At 33.1% G+C, this 25,618-nt stretch overlaps 1 protein-coding gene across 4 annotated transcripts; it reads right to left on the reverse strand.

Annotated features, from left to right (window-relative positions):
* On the reverse strand, nucleotides 1-23,686 carry LOC127564039 (ankyrin repeat domain-containing protein 26-like). 4 transcript variants are annotated; one of them, XR_007954177.1, is made up of 9 exons: nucleotides 23,525-23,686; nucleotides 23,363-23,404; nucleotides 20,042-20,182; nucleotides 17,818-17,851; nucleotides 17,247-17,346; nucleotides 15,223-15,424; nucleotides 5,620-5,825; nucleotides 2,477-3,100; nucleotides 13-219 (listed from the first exon to the last, which is right to left on the reverse strand). XR_007954177.1 is itself a non-coding variant. In XM_052000285.1 (6 exons), exons 2-6 carry the CDS (start codon nucleotides 23,380-23,382, stop codon nucleotides 2,997-2,999), a joined length of 399 nt encoding a protein of 132 aa, XP_051856245.1. In that variant the 5' UTR covers nucleotides 23,383-23,404; nucleotides 23,525-23,686; the 3' UTR covers nucleotides 2,979-2,996. The 4 variants fall into 4 exon arrangements, 2 of the variants coding, with proteins under 2 accessions (XP_051856245.1, XP_051856244.1); XR_007954178.1 differs by lacking the exon at nucleotides 15,223-15,424 and having other exon boundaries at nucleotides 1-219; XM_052000285.1 differs by lacking the exons at nucleotides 13-219; nucleotides 5,620-5,825; nucleotides 15,223-15,424 and having other exon boundaries at nucleotides 2,979-3,100.
* Between the last annotated feature and the right edge of the window lie 1,932 nt (nucleotides 23,687-25,618).

Genomic DNA, 25,618 nt, shown 5'->3' on the forward strand with positions numbered 1-25,618 from the left:
GTTTTAATATTGGTAAAAAATAGTTATAGTGAAAACACTTTCCATCAATTATAAATTACTGAATTTTTATATACGTACTTTATTTGTAGCATAATATAGTTCCTTCTCTAGTTGCTCCATATCCAAAACCTTTTGATAAAGTGACAGACCCAAATGTAAAGTCATGGATTTTTCTCTTTGGTAATCCGCAAGTTCTTCTTGAAGCTTTCGTATTATATTCTGATAGAAATATGTACATAAAATTTCTACTATGATTTCATATATCAGTATTAGCTTTTATGAAATAAATACACCTCAAAGTTAATTGATATAAATGTTGCCATATGCAACTTAATTGCATGAACACATTCATGGTTATCATAGATTACCAGAAATGGTCTTAGGGACTAATCCAACCACCTCATTTTGCAGTTGAGGAAAATGAGACCCAAAGTGTTTAAAAATCAGTTAGGTCATAAAAGTCATTATTGAGAAAAGGGTTGGAATTTAGTTCTTGAAACTACAACTATACCAGATACCCTTCATTCAGCATGGACGAAATGCTATCTTTCTCCTTGCTCATCTTAAGCCATTACTTTCACTCTGATTTCCCCATTCAATCTTCTTCAGAATTACAACACCTCCAAAGCCATGTAGGATATAAAGCTTTTTATGTGCAATTCACATGGAAGGTGAGGGAATGGTAAAGATAGACTATATAATTTCTTATATCTGGTAGAAACATTAGGGATTATTACCTTCTATTTTTCAGAAAAAAGTTCTTTGCATCTGCCCTTATAAGGACACTTTTAAGAAAAAGATGCATTTTCTTTCCTCTCATAATTTCCCCTGGAGAATGATCATATTCACTGTTATATTTGTCAGGCTGGATAAAATTACTTTAAGGGATTGACTTGATTTGATGAAAGCAAAAAGGGAGGGGGGATGGAGGGGAAGGGAGGAAAGTCTTCAAAACAGTTCCTTTTTATGCAAGGAGATAAATTATACTTCTTGGTTGTTGTCAGTGGACAGAAAATATTGAAAACTATAGAAAATATGGTTACTCTTCCAACTATGGATATAAAGTATGGTGCAAGGTCACTGCTAAAGGGAAATAATTTCTTTTTTATTCTCTCAAACCTAGCAGGAAAAAGAACATACATATATACCTACATAAATGTACATATGTACACAAAACAAAACACATATATATGTGTGTATATTAATATTCATATGTAATTAAAGAAAATCCTGTGCATTTTCATGATAAAGAAAATTATTGCATATGTGACTAATAGTGAATGAAGGTAAAAAGTAAAAGAATTTAAAATTTTCTCTCATTAGATAAGATCAATTATCTTGTAAAAATAATTCAACTAAAATCTAACACCCTTTCAAACAGAAACAAGCTAAAAATAACAATGTAAAATTGTCTAAAGAAAATTGGCAAAATTAACTGAATTACTACCCAAAAACCCTAAATTCCGCTGTGAAATGAATAGATTCAACCACATGACTATAAAGACTAAAAATAAAATCTATTTTTTCTTATCTAAAATTGTTACATAGTTCAGTAATCCTTCTGTTCACTGAAAACGTGAAAAGCGTCACAGAAAAACAAATCCAATAGAATTGGTATTAGGGCAGTAAAAAGCTTTCTATTTTCAATAAATTAAAAGTTCTGATCCCAGACCTGCAATTCTGGATATTATGCGACAAGTATTACTAAAAACAGTGAAAAAATATTGACATAAATAGTAATTATGTAGTAGGGAATTAAAAGCACATTTTTTTTTAAAAAATGGCTTTATTACCACACACCAAAACTAATACTTAATGTATACTCACAGTCTCTTTGAACAGAATTACTTTCCTAAATTTTAAATAAAAGTAGTTACTAATCTTTGTAATTTCACTAAAAATATGATCAGCTGTTTAATGTTTCTAAAATCGGTTCACAGTAGTTTGTATTAAAACTAGTTAGATTGACAAACATGTTTTAATAGTTATAAAAAAGGTAATTATAATGCCCTACAGTATCTCAGTTTGGGGGATTAATTTGAATTGTTATATTTCTCCTAGCATAATTTTTCAGGATTTATTTTGCTTCAGCATTTCTAGTAATTTATTCCATTGTAGCATTAAATGGAATACCAGGCAAATTATTACAACTACAAATTTATCAATATTTACTTTAAAATGCTTAACTCTACCTACATTCATTAACCAATACCATGCATTTAAAATTCCATGGGCTAGCTACACAATATTTATATTCAAAATGAGTCATCTTATCTAAAAAATGAATATCAGGTTAATTTTTACCATGAATGCTTCCTCATTCTCCTTTCTTACATGGCAGAAATTTTAGACTGAAAGTTACTAATATCAGAAATGTGCTAAAAATTCAGATTCCTAATTTATCTTGATCAAAATAACTTTGAAATTAAATTCAAAATAGTAAATGGTTGTCAGATGATATTATTTAAAGACATACCTTTCTTTCTGCCTTCTCATTTTCATATTTACGTAGCAGCTCTTTTACATGGATATAATGATCAACTGCCTTCTTATTTTCCTCTTCTGCCACACAATCTTGTTTTTCAGTATCAGCATAAAGGGTCATAGAATTATGCATAAGCTGCACCAAACACTTTTTGATACCACTACTTTTAATACATCTTTGTTTTGGGCATCTTCAAATAGTTTTAGATGCCGTTTAATTCCCTTCTGCATCTGGGTTAATCTTTCTTTCATGGACTCTTGTTTGAAAATTGATCTATTAAATTTTTCCTTTTGAATATGATTTTCCTTTGTGAGGTCCTTTACTTTTTATGTAGACTGCTTTAATTTTCTCTGTGTTTTTTTCTAAAATTAATTTCGTCATTCTAAGGCAATCACACAGATGCTGGTTCTCATCTTCAACTTTAGAAAGCTGAATTAACAAGAGGTCAATCTTATGTATTAATTTTTTTTTGAAAGAAACCATTTATCTCGTTCTTGCTGAAACCTTAGTTTTAATAACAGAAATTCATCGTGTTCAAGTAGAGCAGAACTTGCACAGGAAGGGTAATGGATTTCCGACTGTGATTCTTCTCTGTTTTCTTTTTCACCTTCCCATCTAGAGTTCATTATTGCATTTGGAAAAAAAAAATGCAAGTAATTGAGTTATATAGTCTTGAAAGATTACTAAAAATGGATAAACTTTTAAAATAGTCAAGAGCAAATTTTGCAGTAAACTTTGGGAGCAAAACTTTAATTTTAATTTTCAGGATTCTTTTTTATTTAATATTTTCCCTCTTGTAGTTTTAAATAATTTTTTATTTTCAAAATATATAAAAAGATAGGGTAACACTTACCATTGCAAAACTTTGTTTCTGAAATTTTTTCTCCCTTCTGACCCCCCCTTCCCTTAAACCGCAAGTAATCCAATATATGCGAAATATGTGCAATTACTCTGTACATATTTCCATATTTATCATGCTGCACACACACAAAAAAAAATTAGATAAAAAAGGAATAAAAAATGAGAAGGAAAGAAAAGCAAGCAAACAACAATTGAAAAGGTAATACTATGTTGAGACCTGCATTCAGTCACCAAAGTGCTCTTTTTAGAAGCAGATGGCTTTCTCCATCACATGTCTACTTGAATTGATCAGATTAATTCATATTGTTGAAAAGAACCAAATCCATAAAGATTCTTTTTTTACTTTTTTAAGATATCCACCAGTATTTCAAGTCCAATGCCAGTCAAAATATCTGCTTACGGTACCTGTTACCACTATTTTAAGGTTTGAAGATGTAGGCAGCATGCTAAACAGAGGTATTTGAACCACTGAGGAGTCAAGAATCCTGCCTATACTATTTATACAGAATAAGACAATTTTCTAGAGTGGTAATCAGAATTTGAAATAATTTTCAGGAAAAACTAAGGAGACAAACTTTCATTAGAGACATGTTATGTTGTTCCTATTTTTGATTTATTATTTTCAGTATTTCACAACCCTTCACGATTGAGGTATTGAGACAATGTTTCATAAATTTCAATGATGAATAAGAAAATAAAATAATTATGATTAAGAAATAAAGAGTATAACCTTCAACAATGTTGGATCAGAATCATATAGAATATAGAATTTATATAGAATGAAAATATAAAGGATAGGTTAAATTGTGAGGGAGAAATCATTCTCAAATATTCCCATAGGAAAGTCAAGGGAGATTATGCATGTTGTTTATAAGCAATTATTGTATATTATAGAACTCCCAATAAGTCGGCTATTATTAATAAATTAGTATATAGTACTTCCTATGTACCAAGTACTGTGCTAAGCATTGGGGATATAAACAAAGTTAAAAACACCAATCCTTGTCTTCAAGGTGCTTATGTTCTAAATGGGTAAAAATTCATGAAAGCAAGTTACATATCAAATATCTGGGAATCAGAAAAAGAAAAGAAGGAATTTAGTTACTTAAGGGACTGAAAATCGACAAGCAGTTAAATTTCAGAAAAACCTGCAAAGACTTACATGACATGATAAAAAGTTAAGTGAGCAGAATTAGCACACTGTATATCAATATTGGGTGATGATCATTTATTAATAACTTAGCTCTTTTTAGCAATACAGTGATCTAAGATAATCTCAAAAGACTGAAAAATGCTATCTACATCCAAAGAAAGAACTGATGGAGCCTGAATGCAGGTCAAAGTATACAGTTTTCACTAGATTTTTCATGTTTTTTTGGTTGTTGTTGTTTGCTTAGATTGTTTCTTCTCTCACACCATGACTAATATGGAAATATGCTTTACATGATAATACCTTTATAATCAATATCAAATTTCTTACTGTTTTAGGGAGAGAGGGAATTAAAAAAAAAAAAAGGAAGAGAGAAATTTTAGAACTCAAAATGTTTAAAAAATGAATGTTCAAACAAGTATTTATGTACCATAGGGGAACATACTCTTAAAACAAAGAAAAAGAATTGCAGGTAGGCCTGTATAGCTGGATCTCAGAGTTAGAGAGCAGTAAGTGTAAGAAAACTGGAAGAGCAGGAAGGGGCCAGGTTGTAAGGGCTTTTAAGAGCCAAGAAAAGTAATTTATATTTGATCTTGGGGTGATAGGGAGCCAATACTACTAGAGGAGGAGGAGAAATGACATGGTAAGATTTATGCTTGAGGAAAATCATTTTGGCAGCTTTGAAGACTGGATTAGCATGTGGAAGGTCTTCATTCAGAAAAAGAAAGAGGAAGGCAAGTGCAATAATATAAGCAAGAGGGAAAGAATGCCTGCATTATACTGATGATTGTTATTAGACAGAAATGGACTGTTATGAGAGATGCTACAAAGGCAGAAAATGTCATTATCAAAAGGAGTTAAGGATGTTATAAAGGTTGCAGTCCTGGGTGAATCAGAGGAACGTGCTGTCATTGATAACAGGGACAATCAGAAGAGGGGAGGCCTTAGGAAAAAAAGATAATTCTGTTAAGGTCAAGATGCATGTGGCAATTTCTGGCCAAGATAGTGGAGAGGACGCACATATCTACTTAAGCTCCACATTTTCACTCAGAATTTATTTCATGACAAGCTTCAGAATTAGTGATTGACTGAAAAAAAAAAAAAAACACCCACAAATAATTACCAAGAGAAGATATCCTTGAAATTCACCAGAAAAAGTCTATTTTGGCTTGAGGGTGGGGACTGGTAGATCAGGCACAAACTGAAGGCAGGCAACATCAGCACAGCAAAGAGAGTAAAGCAGGCAGCTCACAGCTGAGCAGACTAAGTGGGATGGGATTCCGTGAGGCTACTTTGCCCTGGCAGCAAGCCAGTAGAGAAGCAGAGAACCTAAAAACACAGAGGGTAAAGACAATAACTCTGAAAAGCTAGGATCTCTCAGGACCCGGTCACACCCACCCAGAATGTCTCAGCATGCTCTCAGAGTCTCAGAGCACAGATGCAGCACAGCCATTGCTGTCCTGCTAGTGCCTCACTGCTGCCCCCTGCAGTCTGTAGAGCAAGCTTGGTAATACCATCCAGCCCAGCTCCCCCTCCCCCCCAAAAAAAGCAGACTGCATTTGTTTTTCTTGTTAGTTTTCTTTGATTTTTCTTTGACAAAATGAGCAAAAAAATTAAAACGGACTCTAACTATTGATAGCTTCTATATGGATAGAGAGCAGACTTTAAATCCTGAGGAGACTAAAAACAGACTTTCTCCAGATGACTCCCCAAAGGGAGATATGATCTCGTCCTCAACACACAAAACTCTCATAGAAGAAATTGAAAAGGCTCTCACAAGAGAGCTAAAAGAAAAATGGGAAAAGGAAAGGGAAGCTTGGCAAGAGAGTCTGGATAAGTCTTCCCACTCATTTAAAGATAAAGTGGATAAAGAAATCAAATCTATGAAAAACAGAATTAGTGAGTTGGAAAAAGAAAATAGCTCTCTAAAAAATAAAATTGGTGAAATGGAAAAAAAATTCCATAGAACAAAACAACTTACTTAAAAACTCAATTGGACAATTAGAAAAAGATATTTAAAAAGTGAGTGAAGAAAATAACGCATTAAAAATCAGAATCAAACAAATGGAAATGAATTACTTGAGGAGACACCAAGAATCACTCAAACAAACCCCACCCCACCCCCCCCAAAAAAAAAGATACAAGGAAAAAAAATGTCAAATACCTTCTTGGGAAAACAACATACCTGGAAAATAGATCTAGGAGAGATAATCTGAAAATTATTGGACTTCCTGAAAAATATGATGAAAAAAGATCCTGGACACTATTTTCCAGGAAATTATCAAAGAGAACCACCCAGATGTTATAGAAACAGAAGGTAAAATAGACCTGGAAAGAGTTCATCAATGACCTACTGACAGGGACTTGCAATCAAAATTGCAAGAAATATAGTGGCCAAATTCCAGAACTATCAGACAAAGTTAAAAATACTGCTAGATGCTAGAAAAAAATCAATTCAAATACAGAGGAGCCACAATGAGGATTACCCAGGATCTAATGGTGTCCACATTAAAGGATTGAAGGGCCTGGAATATGATATTCTGAAAAGCTAAGGAACTTGGTATGCAGCGAAAAATAACTTATCCAGCCAAAATGAGCATCTTTTTTTCCAGGGAAGAAGATGGACATACAATGAAATAAGTGAATTTCATCTATTTTTAATGAAAAAATTGGATCTAAACAAAAAGTTTTATCTTCAAATATAGAACTCACAAGAAATCTGAAAAGGTAAAAAGAAATCTTGGGAACTATATTTCTGCTATAAAGATATATAAAGAACACATTTATACTTTGTTCTAGAAACTAGACATGGACAGGAAATTGTACCCAGAAAAGGGTAAAGTAGGAGGTACTACATTTCACAAAGAGGCAAAGGAAACCTATTATATCTGAGAGAAAGAATGGAGGGGGCTGAACATAGTGTGTATCTTACTGCCATCAGAATTGGCTTAAAGAGAAAAATATTAGACATATTCGATTTGGTAAAACTTCTCCCAGCTCATTGAAAAGTGGGAGGGGAAAATTGAAAAAGGAAGGAGTAAGCTATGTGGAAGGGAATACAGAAATTTTGAGGAAAAAGGGTAAGATAGGGGGAGGAATTCTAAGGTGAGGGGAGGGATACTAAAAAGGGAGGGCTGTGAGAAGCAAGTGGTGCTCACAACTTTAATACTGGGGAGGGGAGTAAGGAGGAAAGAAAGGAGAAAAAAATAAGCAGGAGTTAACAAGATGGCAAGTAATACAGAATTGGCAATTTTAACCTTGGGAATGGGATAAACTCCCCCATAAAGAGGAAGCAGTTAGCAGACTGGATTAAAAGCCAGAATCTCATAATATGTTGTTTATGGGAAACACACTTGAAGCGGGGCAATACATACAGAGTAAAAGTAAAAGGTTGGAGCAGAACCTACTATGCTTCAGGTGAAGTCAAAAAAGCAGGGGTAGTCATCCTGATCTCAGATCAAGCTAAAGCAAAAATTGATCTAATTAAAAGAGATAAGGAAGGGCATTATATCTTGCTAAAGGGTAGCATGGATAATGAAGCACTATCTATATTAAACATATATGCACCAAGTGGAGTAGCATCTAAATTCTTAAACGATAAATTAAGAGAGCTGCAAGAAGAAATAGACAGCAAAACTATAATAGTGGGAGATCTCAACCTTGCACTCTCAGAATTAGATAAATCAATCCACAAAATAAACAAGAAGTCAAAGAGGTAAATAGTATACTAGAAAAGTTAGATATGATAGATCTTTGGAGAAAACTAAATGAAGACAAGAAAGGAGTACACGTTCTTCTCAGCAGTTCATGGAACCTATACAAAAATTGGCCATATATTAGGACATAAAAACCTCAAACTCAAATGCAGTAAGGCAGAAATAGTAAATGCATTCTTTTCAGACCATGATGCAATGAAAATTACATTCAATAAAAAGCCAGGGGAAAATAGACCAAAAAATAATTGGAAACTAAATAATCCCTTACTAAAGAATAATTAGGTGAAACAGCAAATCATAGACATAATTAATAACTTCACCCAAGAAAATGACAATAATGAGACACATGCCAAAATTTGTGGGATAAAGCCAATGCAGTGATAAAGGGAAATTTAGAGGCTTACTTGAATAAAATAGAAAAAGAGAAGATCAATGAATTGGCTTTGCAACTTAAAATGCTAGAAAGGGAAGAAAGTAAAAACCTTCAGTCAAAAGCTAAACTTAAAATTCTAAAAATAAAAGGAGAGATTAATAAAATTGAAAATAAAAAAAAACGATTGAATTAATTAATAAAACTAAGAGTTGGTTCTATGAAAAAAATCAACAAAATAGATAAACCCTTAGTAAATCTGATTTAAAAAAGTAAAGAGGAAAATCAAAATTTTAGCCTTCAAAATGAAAAGGGAGAACTCACCACTAATGAAGAGGAAATTAGAGCAATAATTAGGTATTACTTTGCTCAGTTTTATGCCAATAAATTCGAGAACTTAAATGAAATGGAAGAATAATTTCAAAAATATAGCCTGCCCAGATTAACAGAAGAAGTAAATTGATTAAACAGTCCCATCTTAGAAAAAGAAATAGAACAAGCTATTAATCAACTTCCTAAGAAAAAAATCCCCAGGACTAGATAGATTTACATGTGAATTCTACCAAACATTTAAAGAACAATTAATTCCAATGCTATATAAACTATTTGAAAAAATAGGGATTGAAGGAATCCTACCAAATTCCTTTTATGACACAGACATAGTACTGACACCTAACCAGGTAGGTTGAAAACAGAGAAAGAAAGTTGTAGCTCAATCTCCCTAATGAATATTGATGCTAAAATCTTAAATAAAATATTAGCTAAAAGACTACAGAAAATCATTCCCAGGATAATACACTATGACAAAGTAGGATTTATACCAGGAATGAAGGGCTGGGTCAACATTAGGAAAACTATTAGCATAATTGACTATATCAATAACCAAATTAACAAAAACCATATGATCATCTCAATAGATGCAGAAAAAGCATTTGATAAAATCTAACATCCATTCCTATTAAAAACACTTGAGAGTATAGGAATAAATGGACTTTTCCTTAAAATAGTCAGGAGGATATATTTAAAACTGTCAGTAATCATCATATGTAATGAGGAAAAAACTGGAACCATTCCCAGTAAGATCAGAAGTGAAATAAGGTTGCCCATATCACCATTATTATTCAATATTGTATTAGAAACGCTAGCCTCGGCAATAAGAGTTGAGAAAGAGATTAAAGGAATTAAAGCAGGTAATGAGGAAACCAAATTATCACTCTTTGCAGATGATATGATGGTATACTTAGAGAAACCTAGAGATTCTACTAAAAAGCTATTAGAAATAATTCAGAACTTTACCAAAGTTGCAGGATACAAAACAAATCCACATAAATCCTCAGCATTTTCATACATCAGCAACAAAATCCAACAGCAAGAGATACAAAGAAAAGTTCCATTCAAAATAAATTGATAGCATACGAAAGAAAGTCAGGAATTATATGAGCAAAATTACAAAAGACTTTCCACACAAATAGATGTGTGGAAAAACAAATCAGATTTAAATAATTGGAAAAATACTAAATGCTCTTGGAGTGAATATAATAAAGATGAGAATACTCCCTAAACTAATCTATTTATTTAGTGCTATACCCATCAGACTCCCAAGAAACTATTTTAATGACCTAGAAAAAATAACAACAAAATTCATATGGAAGAACAAAAGGTTGAGAGTTTCAAGGGAATTAATGAAAAAAAAAATCAAATGAAGGTGGCCTAGTTGTACCTGATCTAAAACTATCTTATAAAGCAGCGGTCACCAAAACCATTTGGTATTAGCTAAGAAATAGATTAGTTGATCAATGGAATCAATTAGGTTCACAGGAAAAAATAGTCCGTAACTATAGCAATTTAATATTTGACAAACCCAAAGATCCCAACTGTTGAAATAAGAATTCATTATTTGACAAAAACGTCTGGGAAAACTGGAAATTAGTATAGCAGAAATTAGGCATGGACCCATACTTAACACCGTACACCAAGATAAGATCAAAATGGGTCCATGATTTAGGCATACAGAACGACATTATAAATAAATCAGAAGAACATGGGATAGTTTACCTCTCAGACTTGTGGAGGAGAAAAGAATTTGTGACCAAAGATGAACTAGAGATCATTATTGATCACAAAATAGAAAATTTTGATTATATCAAATTTAAAAACCTTTGTATGAACAAAACTAATGCAAACAAGATTGGAAGGGAAGCAACAAACTGGGAAAACATTTTTACAGTTATTCTTATGAAGTCCTCATTTCCAAAACATATAGAGAACTGACTCTAATTTATAAGAAACCAAGCCATTTTCCAATTGATAAATGGTCAAAGGCTATGAACAATTTTCAGATGGTGAAATTAAAACTATTTCTACTCATATGAAAGAGTGTTCCAAATCACTATTGATCAGAAAAATGCAAATTAAGACAACTCTGAGATACCACTACACACCTATCAGATTGGCTAAGATGACAGGAAAAAATGATGATGAATGTTGGAGGGGATGGAGGAAAACTGGGACACCGATGCATTGTTGGTGGAGTTGTGAACGAATCCAAACATTCTGGAGAGCAATCTGGAATTATGCCCAAAAAGTTACAAATCTGTGCATACCCTTTGATCCATCAGTGTTGCTATTGGGCTTATAGCGTAGAGAGATACTAAAAAAGGGAAAGGGACCTGTATGTGCCAAAATGTTTGTGGCAGCCCTTTTTGTAGTGGCTAAAGACTGGAAAATGAATGAATGCCCATCAATGGAGAATAGTTGGGTAAATTGTGGTAAGTGAATATTATAGAATATTATTGTTCTGTAAGAAATGACCAGCAGGATGAATACAGAGAGACTTGAAAAGACTTACATGAACTGATGCTGAGTGAAATGAGCAGAACCAGGAGATCATTATACACTTCAACAATACTGTATGAGAAAATATTCTGATGGAAGTGGATATCTTCAACAAAGAGAAGATCTAATTCAGTTCCAATTGAGCAATGATGGACAGAACCAGCTACACCCAGAGAAGGAACACTAGGAAATGAGTGTGAAATATTTGCATTTTGGTTTTTCTTGTCAGGTTATTTTTACCCTCTGAATCCAATTCTTCCTGTACAGTAAAGATAACTGTTCGGTTCTGCACACATATATTGTATCTAGGATATACTATAACATATTTAACATGTATAAGACTGCCTGCCCTCTAGGGGAGGGGTGTGGAGAGAGGGAAGGTAAAAGTCGGAACAGAAGTGAGTGCAAGGGATAACATTGTAAAAAATTACCCATGCATATGTACTGTCAATAAAAAGTCATTAAAAAAAAAAAAGATGCATGTGGCACATCCCAGTTGAGATGTCCAAAAAACATTACTGCCATATGGAAGGAGCCCAAAAGAGAGACTAGGGGTGAGTATATATCACTGTAGAAATCATTCCTTCACAAGGGTGTTAAAGGAACTCATGAGATCACCAAGAAAAATAGTACCATTTCCAAGATTGTAAGCTCCATGATAGTTCAGACCATGTCATAGCCTTCTTTTATCTCCCCTAAAGTTTCACAAAATATTCTGCATGTAGCAGGGGACTAGGACATTTATTGAGGAATTTGAATAAGCAGATATTTATGGCATATCAGAAATAGAAACTACCTTTCTAACCTTATTATACATTCCATGCCTTCTTGCAGTCTACATTCCAGTCAAAGTGTCTTTCTTTTACTTCTACATAGGACAACACAGAACTGCATTTCCCAAAGCCGCACCCTTGTGCTTGGGTGTCTTCTCAGCCTGGATTGCACTGCCACTTTCCTAACCTCCTCCTCCTCCATTAGAATTTCTTGTTTTGAAAGGTTGCCCACTCTCACCATTACTATTCAATATTGTATTAGAAATGCTAGCTTCGTCAATAAGAATTGAGAAAGAGATTAAAGGAATTACAGTAATGAGGTAAACCAAATAATAGAGGTAATGAGGAAACCAAATCATCACTCTTTGCAGATGATATGATGGTATACTTAGAGAACCCTAGAATTTCTACTAAAAAGCTATTAGAAATAATCCACACCCTTAGCAAAGTTCCATTTAAAGTAACTGCCAGTAGTATAAAATATTTGGGAATCTATCTGCCAAGGGAAAATCAGGAATTATATGAGCAAAACTACAAAACACTTTCCACAAAAATAAAGCCAGATCTAACCAAATGGAAAAATAGTAAGTGTTCTTGGATAGGGTGAGCAAATACAATACTATCTAAACTAATCTATTTATTTAGTGCTACACGAGACTCCCAAAAAACTATTTTAATGACTTAGAAAAAACAACAACAAAATTCATCTGGAAGAACAAAAGGTCAAGACTTGCAAGGGAATTAATGAAAAAAAAAATCAAATGAAGGTGGCTTAACTGTACGAGATCTAAAACTATATTATAAAGCAGCTGTTACCAAAGCTGCTTGGTATTGGCTAAGAAACAGACTAGTTGATCAGTGGAATAGGTTAGGTTCAAAGGACAAAATAGTCAATAAAATGTATATTTGATGAAAATGGAGCACTTAGGCTTTCCTAATGAAAAGAAGAGAACTGAATAGATTTTTTTTTACTTTAAAATATGATTCAAGGAAAGCTTAAGAAGGTAAACATGAAATAGTCAATAACTTTAATAATGAAGTGTTTGACAAACCCAAAGACCCCAGCTTTTGGGATAAGAATTCACTGTTTGACAACAACTGCTGGGAAAATTGGAAATTAGCATGGTAGAAACTAGGCATTGACCCACACTTAACACTGTACACCAAGATATGGTCAAAATGGGTTCATGCTCTAGGCATAAAGAATGAGATTATAAATAAATTATAAGAATATAGGATAGTTTACCTCTCAGACCTGTGGAGGAGGAAGGAATTTGTCACCAAAGAGGAACTAGTGATCCTTATTGATTCCAAAATAGAAAATTTTGAATATGTCAAATTGAAAAGTTTTTGTACAAACAAAACTAATGCAGACAAGATTAGAAGGGAAACAAACTGGGAAAACACGTTTACAGTCAAAGATTCTGACAAAGGTCTCATTTCCAAAATATATAGAGAATTGACTCTAATTTATAAGATATAAAGCCATTCTCCAGTTGATAAATGGTCAAAGGATATGAACAATTTTCAGATGAAGAAATAAAACTATTTCTAGTCATATGAAAAGGTACTCTAAATCACTATTGATCAGAGAAATGCAAATTAAGACAACTCTGAGATACCACTACACACCTGTCAGAATGGCTAAGATGACAGGAAAAGACAATGGTGAATGTTGGAGGGGATATGGGAAAACGGGGACATTGATACATTGGTGGAATTGTGAATACATCCAGCCATTTTGGAGAGCAATTTGGAACTATGCTGAAAAAAATTATCAAATTATACATACCCTTTGATTCACAGTGTTACTACTGGGCTTATGTCCCAAAGAAATCTTAAAGAAGAGAAAGGGACCTATATGTGCAAAAATGGTTGTGGCAACCCTCTTTGTAGTGGCTAGAAATCAGAAACTGAGTGAATGGCCATCAATTGAAGAATGGCTGAATAAATTGTGGTATATGAGTGTTATGGAATATTATTGTTCTGTAAGAAATAACCAACAAGATGATTTCAGAAAGTCCTGGAGAGACTTATGTGAACAGATCCTGAGTGAAAAGAGCACAAGCAGGAGATCATTATATACTTCAAAAACAATACCATATAATGATCAATTCTGATGGATGGGGTTCTCTTAAACAATGAGATGAACCAAATCAGTTCCATTAGTTCAATAATGAATAGAACTAGCTACATCCAGTGAAAGACTTCGGGAAAATGAGTGTGAACCACTACATAGCATTTCCAATCCTTCTGTTTTTGTCTGCTTGCATTTCGGATTTCCTTCCCAGGTTAATTGTACATTTGAATTTCAAAGTCCGATTCTTCTTGTACAACAAAATAACTGTATGTATATGTATTGTATTTAATATATACTTTAACATATTTAACATGTATTGGTGTACCTGCCATCTGGGCTGAGGGAAAAGAGGGGGAAAATTGAAAGAAAAGGTTTTGCAATTGTCAATGCTGAAAAATTACCCATGCATACATCTTTTAAATAAAAAGGTATAATAAAAAAATTTTTTTTAATTAAAAAAAGAATTTCTTGTTTCTTTTGAAATTCTGCTTCTGTACTTTCTTCTACATGAAATTACTGCTACTAATTTCCCCTGAAAACCATGCCCTGCTTTCTGCTCCAAATTTTTGTGACTTTATTATGTTTACATTTGTATTTACAATCTATATTCTGGTATGAAATATCAACTTCCCGATGGCACTTGATTTTTGTTTTTGAGCCCCGGTGCCCACAACAGTGCTTGGTGCATACAAGTTACTTGATAAATATATGTTGATTAAAGACAATCTGTGCTTCAAAAATAGCATGATAAAATAAGAATGGCACCCATTGGAAATTATTTGAACCCGGAAGAGTAAACCCCATTGAGTAAAAGGGATTCATTGTAGGGCTCATTACATTATTATTTTAAAGGTTTTTCATTTTTCATTTCTTAACCTCAAATTTTTTGTCACAATGTTTCACTGTGAGAGAAAAACTTTCAAACCTTTATTTAAATGTATGAGTTTCATACCTGCCTCCACAGAGTTTTCTATCACATTCTGTGTTTTGATTATTTAACTGGTATTTACTTTTCCGGATTTTTTCTGAAAGTTCTGAAATTATCTTTTCTAAATTCTCAACTTCTCTTTTCAATTGTATTCATTCTGAATGTTTAAATTCTACTGGGGATTTATGTGTAAGGAATACTTTATTTTTCTGATGACAAATTGAATCTGTATAGAGAAAAACACAAGTAAAGAAACATATTAGGATTTTAAAATCCATGGGGCAGTATCAGTATATTTAGAATGCAGATTCTTTGACACTGATAAAATAGTCTCCACATACAAATCCTAAGATCATACCAAAATTATTTTTTCCAATAAATTTAAAGTGAATTTAAAATAACCTACTTTGGGTTATTGTAGATAGCTGAACAGAACCTCTACGTTACACAGTACCTTTATTTAAAAAAACAAAACAAAACTATTTGAAACCTCAGAATTCCTCACAATATTAGAAAAATATATGTGAAAAATAAACATACTGATGTATACTATGAATGGGAGCAATAAGGTTAATAAAATAGATTACATATTTAATTTGTAATTTATACCTCTAAATTACAAATATACTAAATAGCTTTAAAAGTATCATAAATGTGTTTTCCCTCAAATAGTTACACATAAACACTGCTTGTTCTTTAGAAATTTATACCATAAATCATTCATATACAGCAATATCCTTCCACATTTATTCATTAGTCAGACTTCTGGCAACTTTAATAAAAGTATAATTGTGATGCCAGAAGAAAGTGAAAAAAAAAAGTCATCTGAGCATTAAGAAAAATAATGGCCACAAAACCCAGGCACTTTATTCTGCAGAAAGAACCATAGCTAAACTTAGTTAAATGAGCTAAATTAACTCAGAATTAGAAAAGTGTGTTATATCAAGTTCCAGATTTAACAGACTTAGTTATTGGGTTTTCCTTGGCAACTTTTAATTCTTCATATATTTCAGTGTTTAACAGAATTGAAGCAGCAAAGATGTGGGGGGTGAACAGGGCTGTTGTGGGCACTGATTGTAATGGGTAGTGAAGTTTACATTAGGGGAAATCTAAGATCCAAGGTATAAAGCAAAAGAAGAAACAGGCAGGCAGAGAGAGGTTAAGAGGATTTGTTGAGATTTACAGTTAGTAGATAAGGTAGAATTTGTATCATGTCTAGTACATTATCCTATGGACCATGCTGATAGAAGAATTAAAAAAAAAACTAGGCAGAAAATGTGTGAGATTGTTAATATTTTTAGTCATCTAGAGAAAGATTCTATTTTACTAATTCTTTCAATGAAAGAGATCACTTTAATCATCTAATCATATTTATAATTTCAATAGCCTACCTTTTCATATTTACTTTTTTTTTGGTATACTGCCCAGCAAAACTGTATTTTTCACTGTTATTTCCAGCCTCTTTGCTCACAATTCCCACGTTTGAAATTTTCATTCCAGTTCCCCTGTACTCACATGACCTACTGAATTCATACCTATCCTTTAAAACACAATACAAATGCTACCTCCACAAAGTTTTTTTTTTATTCTTGATAGCTGATGTTCTTTCCCACTTTATACTTCACATTTTGTTTATTTATTATATTAACTATTAAATATTTGTGTATTTTTTTCCTATTAGAGTTATCTGTGTAGGCTCTATCCTCCTAGTAGATTGCACACTCAGTGAGGACAAGGACTATTTATCAAAAATACAAATTTTTGGCACACAGTAGATACTAAATTCTCTTTGCACTAAAACAAATAAGTCATCATTGAATACTTCTGTAGCTGAAAAACCATCACCCGGAATCCAAAATAATCCTTTTTAGCTTGACAATGTCTGCCAGATATGAGATGCCAATGTCAGAGCCTCCAAGCACCCAAAGTCACCTCTATTCTATTATGGGTGAATGGAATAGAAATTATGTTATCTTCTTGGATATAAACACATGTTTGGTTTCTGCTTAACTCTAGTATTCCATTTGAAAACTTAAAACTATTCTTACCCTTATTATAACTCAAGGAAGGTAAATTACAATTCTCCATATCTATGTCAAGTGACTGAGTGAAGTCATCAAATGTATCTGCTGCTATCTCTCCTTTGTCCTACAAAATACATAAAATAGTGTAAAGTAATAAGTTTATGTAAAATTACTGTAAAATAAAAATAGTAATGCCTAACATTTATGTAGCAAGTTGAGCTTTTCACACAGCATCCTCACAAAAACATTTTGAGAACATAAATATTTCACAAATGATTCAAACTCAGGTCTTCTTGACTATTCACTAAGCCACATTCCTACCTAGATGCTGATTTAGCAACCTTATGAAAATTAACAAATAGTAAATACTCTTCATTTCATTTACAGAGAAAATGAATGTAAAAACAGCAATATAATTACTTTTCTGGCGTTTACAATGGACATATTTCATTTGAAGACTATTTCTAAAGGTATCCTTTTTTTTTTTCTGATTAAATATTCCTATGCTTCATAATGCAGAAAAGGAGTCCTACTTGTTCGCTGAAAATTGCATTATTTTCTAAATTAATTTATATTTTAGCAGTTTTTACAATACCTTATTATCTTCATTTAATGTTTCCTTTTTAAGCCTAAAAACAAATTTATTTGGTTATAAATATAAAAATAGGAAGTGTATTATCATTGTAATTATTTGATTTTAACACATACTTATTTTAAAATCATATGCTTTTTCATATTTCTAGTCAATCTCAAAAGCCACAGAATATAACACTATTTAATCTTGTAATTTCAATTTGTAATAAATACCTATCTTTGTCTCTTGAAAAATATTTTTAATGTGCTTTACAAATTTTATTTTAAAAAATGTTTATCTTTTTAATTTCCTTAATCTACATTTTCAGCCTTCTACTTGAATCCTTTATAATTGGGATTTTAAAAAATCCACTACAAATACGTATAGTGAAACAAACAAATTTCTTCATTAATTATGTCTAAATATCTGTTACCTACTGCACTCTGTTATGATGGCTCATTATACTAAAAGGTCCTAATTCTTTCAAAATTGTTTGTCCTTACTATATTGTCATTATGATAGTATTCCATCACATTTTTATACCTCTTTTCTCCCTTTTATTACTTTCTCTCTTGAGAAATTTTTACAAAGAAATTTTTTTTTAAATTCTGAATTAACATCTGAATTTTAATTAAAAAAAAAAACCTTGACTCTCAAAATAATTGTCAGCCAAAAAATCTTGACTTGTAATAAATACCAATGACTTATCTTTTCAATTGTTCTTGTCCCAAACTTCTTGCTATGAAGATTTTAAAAGGACAAGAATATGAGCAGAAAAGTATAACAACTGTTAGTATAAACTGAGTCATCTACAAACAATACCTACATATCTTGTATTCTAAGTTTTATAAAATATTAACCATGATAACCAACATAATTTTTTTTTAATTCAAGTTGTTATGTACCTTGGGCTCTATTTATTCTATTGTGAGCTCCATGAGGTCAGATACTGAGTAAGATTAGTATTGAGTAAGATTAACTTTTTATTTTTCGCAGAGCCTAGCATAAGGCTCTTCACATTGTATGTGACTAATGATTTTTAGACAAGTTTAAACAAGTTATACTAGCTCATTAGATGGACTTTTTGTGGAAAAAAAGCATATGGCTATTACTCTGACACAATGAAAAACCATGATATTCCTCTATAGAGAAAATACTTTTGTTCATGAAACTATAGTAATTATGAAGTATTAAACTTAAATGTGATTTGATTATGTAGAATAACAAATTTCAAAGACAGAAATTCTATGAAGGAATGACTGGCTCTTTCTAGGTATTAAAAAACAACAAGATATAAGTGAAGAAAATGGCTTCTATTTTCTCAGGGATTTAATCAACTATTGCATTAACAACAATAATTTGTTAAATAAAATATATACTGTTACTCAGCCATAACCCCCATCATTGTCTCTATATCTACTGTTGAGTGGTTCCAGAAGTCCAGAAAGATGATCTCTTTCAGTGAAGACTATTGTAATCAAAACAATAAAAGGAGAATACTCTGCTGCACGCACAAGGAACATTTATTGGAGGATTAATGATAGTTCATGTTTCCATAACACAAGAACTTTCCTTCCAACAATCCTGCTAATAACCCAGGTGTTATCATTCCCATTTTACAAAGAAATGTGTGTGTGATATGTCCTAGATTCTACCGCTAAAATGGGCCTTGTGGTACAGTGGAAAGTGAACTCAATCTGGAGTTCAAACCCCAGTTCTTCCTCTTTTTCACTGGTATGACTGAGAGTAAACCACTTAGAAGCCTGGAATACATGACCCCTGCAGTGCCTTCCACTTCTCAATCCGTGCTAGATCATTAGGAGACTGGAGACTTGAGCCTTAAATCTTCTCACTACAAGACTGGAATTATTACTAATGTTTGGGCTTGTTGGGTGAAAACTACTTTTCATAAACCATTGTCAATCCTGCTGTGTCCTGTCACCACAAGGAGCAGTGTATTATCCCTGGGGCAGGTTCCCTATACCTGAAAAAAGGAGAATTTTAACCATCAAACAGTGGCAAATAATGGGGCATGAGCTTATAAAAGGGAAGTCTGGGCCCTCTAGCTTAACCAATAATAATCAGCTTTCCTGGCATTCCTACAGTGCATGTCTCACACCAACAGAATACTTAGAGAGAACATTCAACTAGCAGAACAAAGAAAATCAGGACAACAGTCTTCTACAATGAGAAAAAGCACACATTGCTAATATTTTTCTATGAGCTTGTCCAAGTACTAGTTTACCTGAATGCATAATGATCTGTCTCACTTAAGGTGCTGTCATCAGGACTATGGAGTAGGATACCAGAAGAATTCACCTTTTGACAAGTCATACTAGAATGCTTGGAAATCCACTCCTCATTTTCAGGCTTTTTTACATTTTTCCTGTGTATGGCAAAGTCATTGTAGGGAGAAAAAAATCCGTGAGGCATTCTTTAAATAATTCTTTATAGAAAACTTTCCAGAAAACAGTGGGAAACATGTATTTTTTTTTTCTCTTTTAAAATTTGCGGCATTTTACTTCCAGACTAAGCTTCCTTAACTAAGATGCTGTTCATATCATTCCCTAGAACATAAACTTTTAATGGTCCCCTTCTTTTGCGGTGTATTAAATTGCTTTGTCTGCCTGTAAAGCTTCTTCACCTTCAGGCCTACAGTCTTAATCCAACAAAGGTTCTCACACTGCTCAGAATACAAGGTCCATTCTAGTCAGATCTTTGCTTCTCTAGTCTAGGAATAGGTGCTGCTTATTTCTTACCCAACCTTTTCTTCATCTACTATGGTTATTTCCTGCCTATATTTGGGCTAATCAGCTGTAATCAGCAGATCGTTGTGATTAAACAATTTGTGTGCAAAATATTCAGCGAGTTATCAAGGCAGCCTTGATATGTAGCGACAATGCCAGGAGAAAGTCATTTAATATGATTGTAGGTGGAATGCTAAGAATTCATAGAATCCAGGAAGAGGAAGGTGATACTTTCCTTATATTATGCCCTGATCACAACATGTTTGAAGAACATATTCATTCCTGGGAGATATATTTTAGGAAAGACATTTAAGACTGAGAATATTTCCAGAGGCTCAGAATGACAAAGGATAAAGTCTTTGTCAAATAAGGAGCAACTGATGATGTTTACTGCAGATGTTTACCATAAAGAAGAGAAGAGGAAGGACTGGGATGATAGGGAGTAGCATATGTGCTCAAATATACAATAAAACATAATGCTTAATTGTCCCTCCAAAGACTAGGACTAAGCACAGAAAAACACATTTAGGATCAATTTATGAAAAACAAGGAACACACAACAACCAACTTCCAAACAACTAAGACTTTTTTTTTTTTTAAAGGAATGAACTGCCTAAGGAATTAACCCCTTACTCTGTGGGTGTGGGTGTGGGTGTGGGTGTTTCAGAAAAAAAAGAGAAAAAGAGAGATACGGAGAGAAAAAGAGACAGAGACAGAGAAACAGAGAGAGAGAGAGAGAGAGAGAGAGAGAGGCAGAGAGAGACAGACAGAGAGAGAGAAACAGAGAGAGACAACAGAGAGACAGAAAAACAGCAAGAGAGAGAAACAGAGACAGAGACAAAGACAGAGAGAGAGTGAGAGAGATTGGGCATGCTATTAACAGGGAGCAATTAATAATCACAAAGGTAGGAAGATTGTAGTTTGAAAAGACCTCACAAATCTACCTGTTGGTCTGTTCATGTTGCTTTTAGGTAAATTCACATTCCTATTCTGATTAGGTACCAAAAAAGAAATTTAGTGGGGAAAAGCACCATTTTGTAATCATTCTTGATATCCATTTATGATACCATAAAATATACCATAAAAATACCATTAAAATACCATGAAATTTTATTCACCGATTTAACAACGAATGTTCACTTGCAACTTACCCTCTTTTGATGCCCTTTTCTTCAAACTTTCCCAAAGAATAGTAATTTCTCTGGTGTTTTAGCATTACTTCTCTCTAACTGCTAAACATATGTCCCAATGAATTATTTTTATCTAATGGCAAGAAAAGTTTTAGAAACCAAAATATTCACAGCAATGACTTTTTGAAGGAGCAAATAACTGGGAATAGATTTGACAGAGGAATTCGGCTGATTGAGGAATGGCTAAACAAATTGTGGTTTGTTGATGTAATGGAACATCATTGTTTATGGTTAGAAATAATCATTATAAAGGAAGATGGGAATATTTATATGAATGAATGCAAAATGAAATAAGGATAACCAATACAACAATATAAATTGTAACTGCAATAATGTAATTGCTAAGGACAATAAAATAACTGCAACTGAATACTGTGAAATTATAATGTCCAAGTTTGGAGATCAGAGGGTACCAGCTCCTATTTATGTAGAGTGGAGGACTATCAATGTGGAACACTGCATGCAATACTGATGTAGTAATTAGGAATGTTTTACTAGAAGAGTGAGATCTTGGGAAAAGAGCCTGACATAAAAGTAAAAGATGATAATTTTTAGAAAAGGAAACATTCAATTGTCCATGACTTTCCTATTTCCCACTAATATGTCTACTATGGTTACTTCCCACTAACCAAAGAAACAGTAGATGACTTTCTGTCTGCATGCACCTGAGGTCACAATGTGTGAGTACTGGCATTGAGGCAGGAAATGATGCCCTTTTCAGTGTCTCTCAAATAAGTTATATATTGTTATCTTCCTGAATTTATGTAATTTCTTGTCTTAAAATTAATTGTGCTAGGAAAAGTTTTTTAAGGTCGTTAAATTAGTTTTCAAGTCAATAAAATAAATGCTGGCTTGTTTTTTAAACATTCTCTACTTTTTAAATGTTAATCCAGTACACTTCCACATTCAACTCTCATGAGTTGGAATTTTAGTGGTCTTCTCGTAAGTACAGTCCCAACATGAATTGTGAAGCCTCTTTAGCATATTCCTGTGTCTCATCTATCACTTTATGGTCCTAAGACTTTTTTAGATGGGGCAGCAGGTAGTAGTCTGCTTTTTGCTCTTCTTCAGCCTGTTCAGAAGCCATATGAGCACGAGAAGGCCTTAAATAACAATGACTGTATGAGCACTTCTCTCTACGTTTCTGTCATTTCCCCCTTTTTATTCTGTCATCCTGAAAGGACAATAACCTTTTTCCTTTCAGACCCATCTTCCATGGTGGAGGGTTGGTGACTGGCTCTTTTTAATGATTTGCATGTCGGCAATTGAAAGTGTGAGCTCTTTCATGAGAATCTAGATTGTCTGACTTTGGGGGGAGGTCCCACCAGTGCTTGGCCCATGATAAGCACTTAAAGTGATTTCATTCTTTAACATTTATACTGATGGGAAACTTTTTTTTAATGATTAAGGGAACCCATCTAATTTTTGGAGTAGTTATAAGCCTATTTTTATATCTCATTTGCACTTATTGTTTATCCATTTCCAAATATTTGCAAACTATCTTGCTTTGCTCCTTGCCACCTATATCTTATCTTATATGCTATTCTTTTGGATGTCATCAAAGGCTACCTACCTTCTTTCAATAGAAACTGATGTAACACTTCCAAAATTAAAAAAAAACATACTTACAGCAATAGAACAATATCCATTCATGAGACCTTGATTTCTTTCCTGAAATAAAACAAGTGGATGCAGAGTGAATCTGAATCTATAGATTTTTAGAGCAAATTGAACATACCATGAATCTTAATATTTGAATAATACTCCAGTTAAATATTTTGACAAACTTACCCCTCTAAAATAAGGTATACAGGTGCTAAATTTTCCTTGGAAGAAATGCTTGGCATTTCTTCCCCAGGAATTTTATTTAGCTCCTTAACTTTGCCATTAACTTTGTTTTCAGTTAATTGATGACCATGTTTTCTCTCCAATGTTTCTGTTTCATTGTGTAGATGCTTATGTTTTTCCTCTTTGACCTAAAAAGAAAACTTAGTATTATTGTCACTTCATTGCTGTGTATCTCTGTGTGTATGTAAATATATATGTATATACACACAAGCACACACTCACAAACACACATTTTTATACATATACATTTATATGCTTACTTGGTATGAGTACTAGACTTGTGATTTAATTAGTGCAAGGAGTAACCCGAAAAGAAAATTCCCTCTACCAATGCTACTAATGTCTAGAAGACAGATATTAATTATTTGCATACATATGTCAGAGGTTGGACTTTAACTAGATCTTCTTGGCTCACTATCAAATATGCCATGCTGCCTTGAATTTTTCTACTTTTATTTTTAAATACACATTATCCTCAATATATGTTATCTTCATTTTTTTATTTTGGATAGAAAAATGGTCATAATTTTATACATTTTGTTTGAAAGCAGAAAAATTGAATGAAATTTCAAAATGGTAGCTCAATTGTGACCTCATTTTGCTTCCTCATCCCTTTTTCATATTCTCTCCTTTAACAAGCAAACAGGGACAAAGAGATACAATATATGATTTATTTTTCGCCTTTTCCACCATGTCCCCACAATGAACCAATAGATCAAGTTTATTCCCCACCATATGATGGGTGTTTCCCATCCCATTTCTCATTTCTTATTCCTTACTGTCAAGTTTAAAAAGTAAAATAAAACATAAAAGCCAAAAAAAAAAAAATTGAAGGTCATCCCTGAAATATTGGATTAACAACATAGGAAATTGAGTAGAGTGAGATTTAGGCACTGTGACTTCTACCTTATGGAAAATCAATGCTGTTCTTTATGCAAATTCACAGAAGCACAATTTTTTTTTAGGAAAGAAAAAATATTAGGAAAAAATGTCTTAATCTAATGCTATCATTTTGTAGATGAAGAACCTGAAGCACAGACGCATTAAGTAATTTGGACAAAAATGATAAACTAGTAGCAGAAGCCAGCACATTGGATGGAGGTCCCCACATCGGATTCAGAATCAAGTGGCCTTGTTAAGGGACAGGTCAATTCTCTGAGAGCCTGCACAGCTGTGGATCATGACAACTGAAGGAGTTTCAAGACATCCTTTGCTGACACAGGCGTTGTAGACTGGGAATGAGATAAATTGGAGTCAGAGGGAAGAAGAGAGGGGTCAGGCAGCACAACGGCCTCTCGGAGAGGTCAGAGAACAGCAACTACGTCTCAGCCTCCTTGTATCATCCTCTCACAAGGGGGATCCATTCTGCTGGTCTGGGTTGGATCTCAAGCCGCCACTGTCAGGTGGCTCCCGTGTATTCCAACAGCTCCCCTGTATTCGAACATGTATTACTTAGTAGTTTATACATATTTTAGAGTTAGCATTGAGTTTGCATTGGAAGCTTTAAGCTTAAATAACAAATTGACTATTTTGGAAAGTCACTTTTATTTTCTTTGCGCTTCTACTGATTTGTCCATGAATATGGGTCACACCCCTTCATAGGAACAGTAATGGAGATACAAAGAATGTATTATTGAAATAGTTGGGGAAAGGCTTTTTTAAAATTCCTTTTTTTCTTAAAATATATATTTGATTTTTCACAATAACTGGAATTAGGAAATAAAGTCTTTACCTAACATCGATTAACCTGTGATTTATTTACAAAGAATTCTTAAATGAGTAAAACCTAGGCTATTCCCTTCTCTGAAACTTACAAACTTAAGAGTTGTCAAATTAGGACACTTTGAAGTTTAGTGACTTCCCAGCATCACCAGTCTTCTATCAATTAAGAGATGAGATTTGAAATCATGTGTTTTTTTTTTTCTTTGAAACCAGCGTTTTATCCACCACACTGAAATGCTTTCTACAGAAAATGCCCACATTTAGCATCTTTTCAGTGTGTTTTTGGTGAAAGGATTGTCAATTCTTCTAAGCATC

This window comes from Antechinus flavipes, chromosome 5 (assembly GCF_016432865.1).
Source record: "Antechinus flavipes isolate AdamAnt ecotype Samford, QLD, Australia chromosome 5, AdamAnt_v2, whole genome shotgun sequence".
NCBI classification, from domain to species: domain Eukaryota; kingdom Metazoa; phylum Chordata; class Mammalia; order Dasyuromorphia; family Dasyuridae; genus Antechinus; species Antechinus flavipes.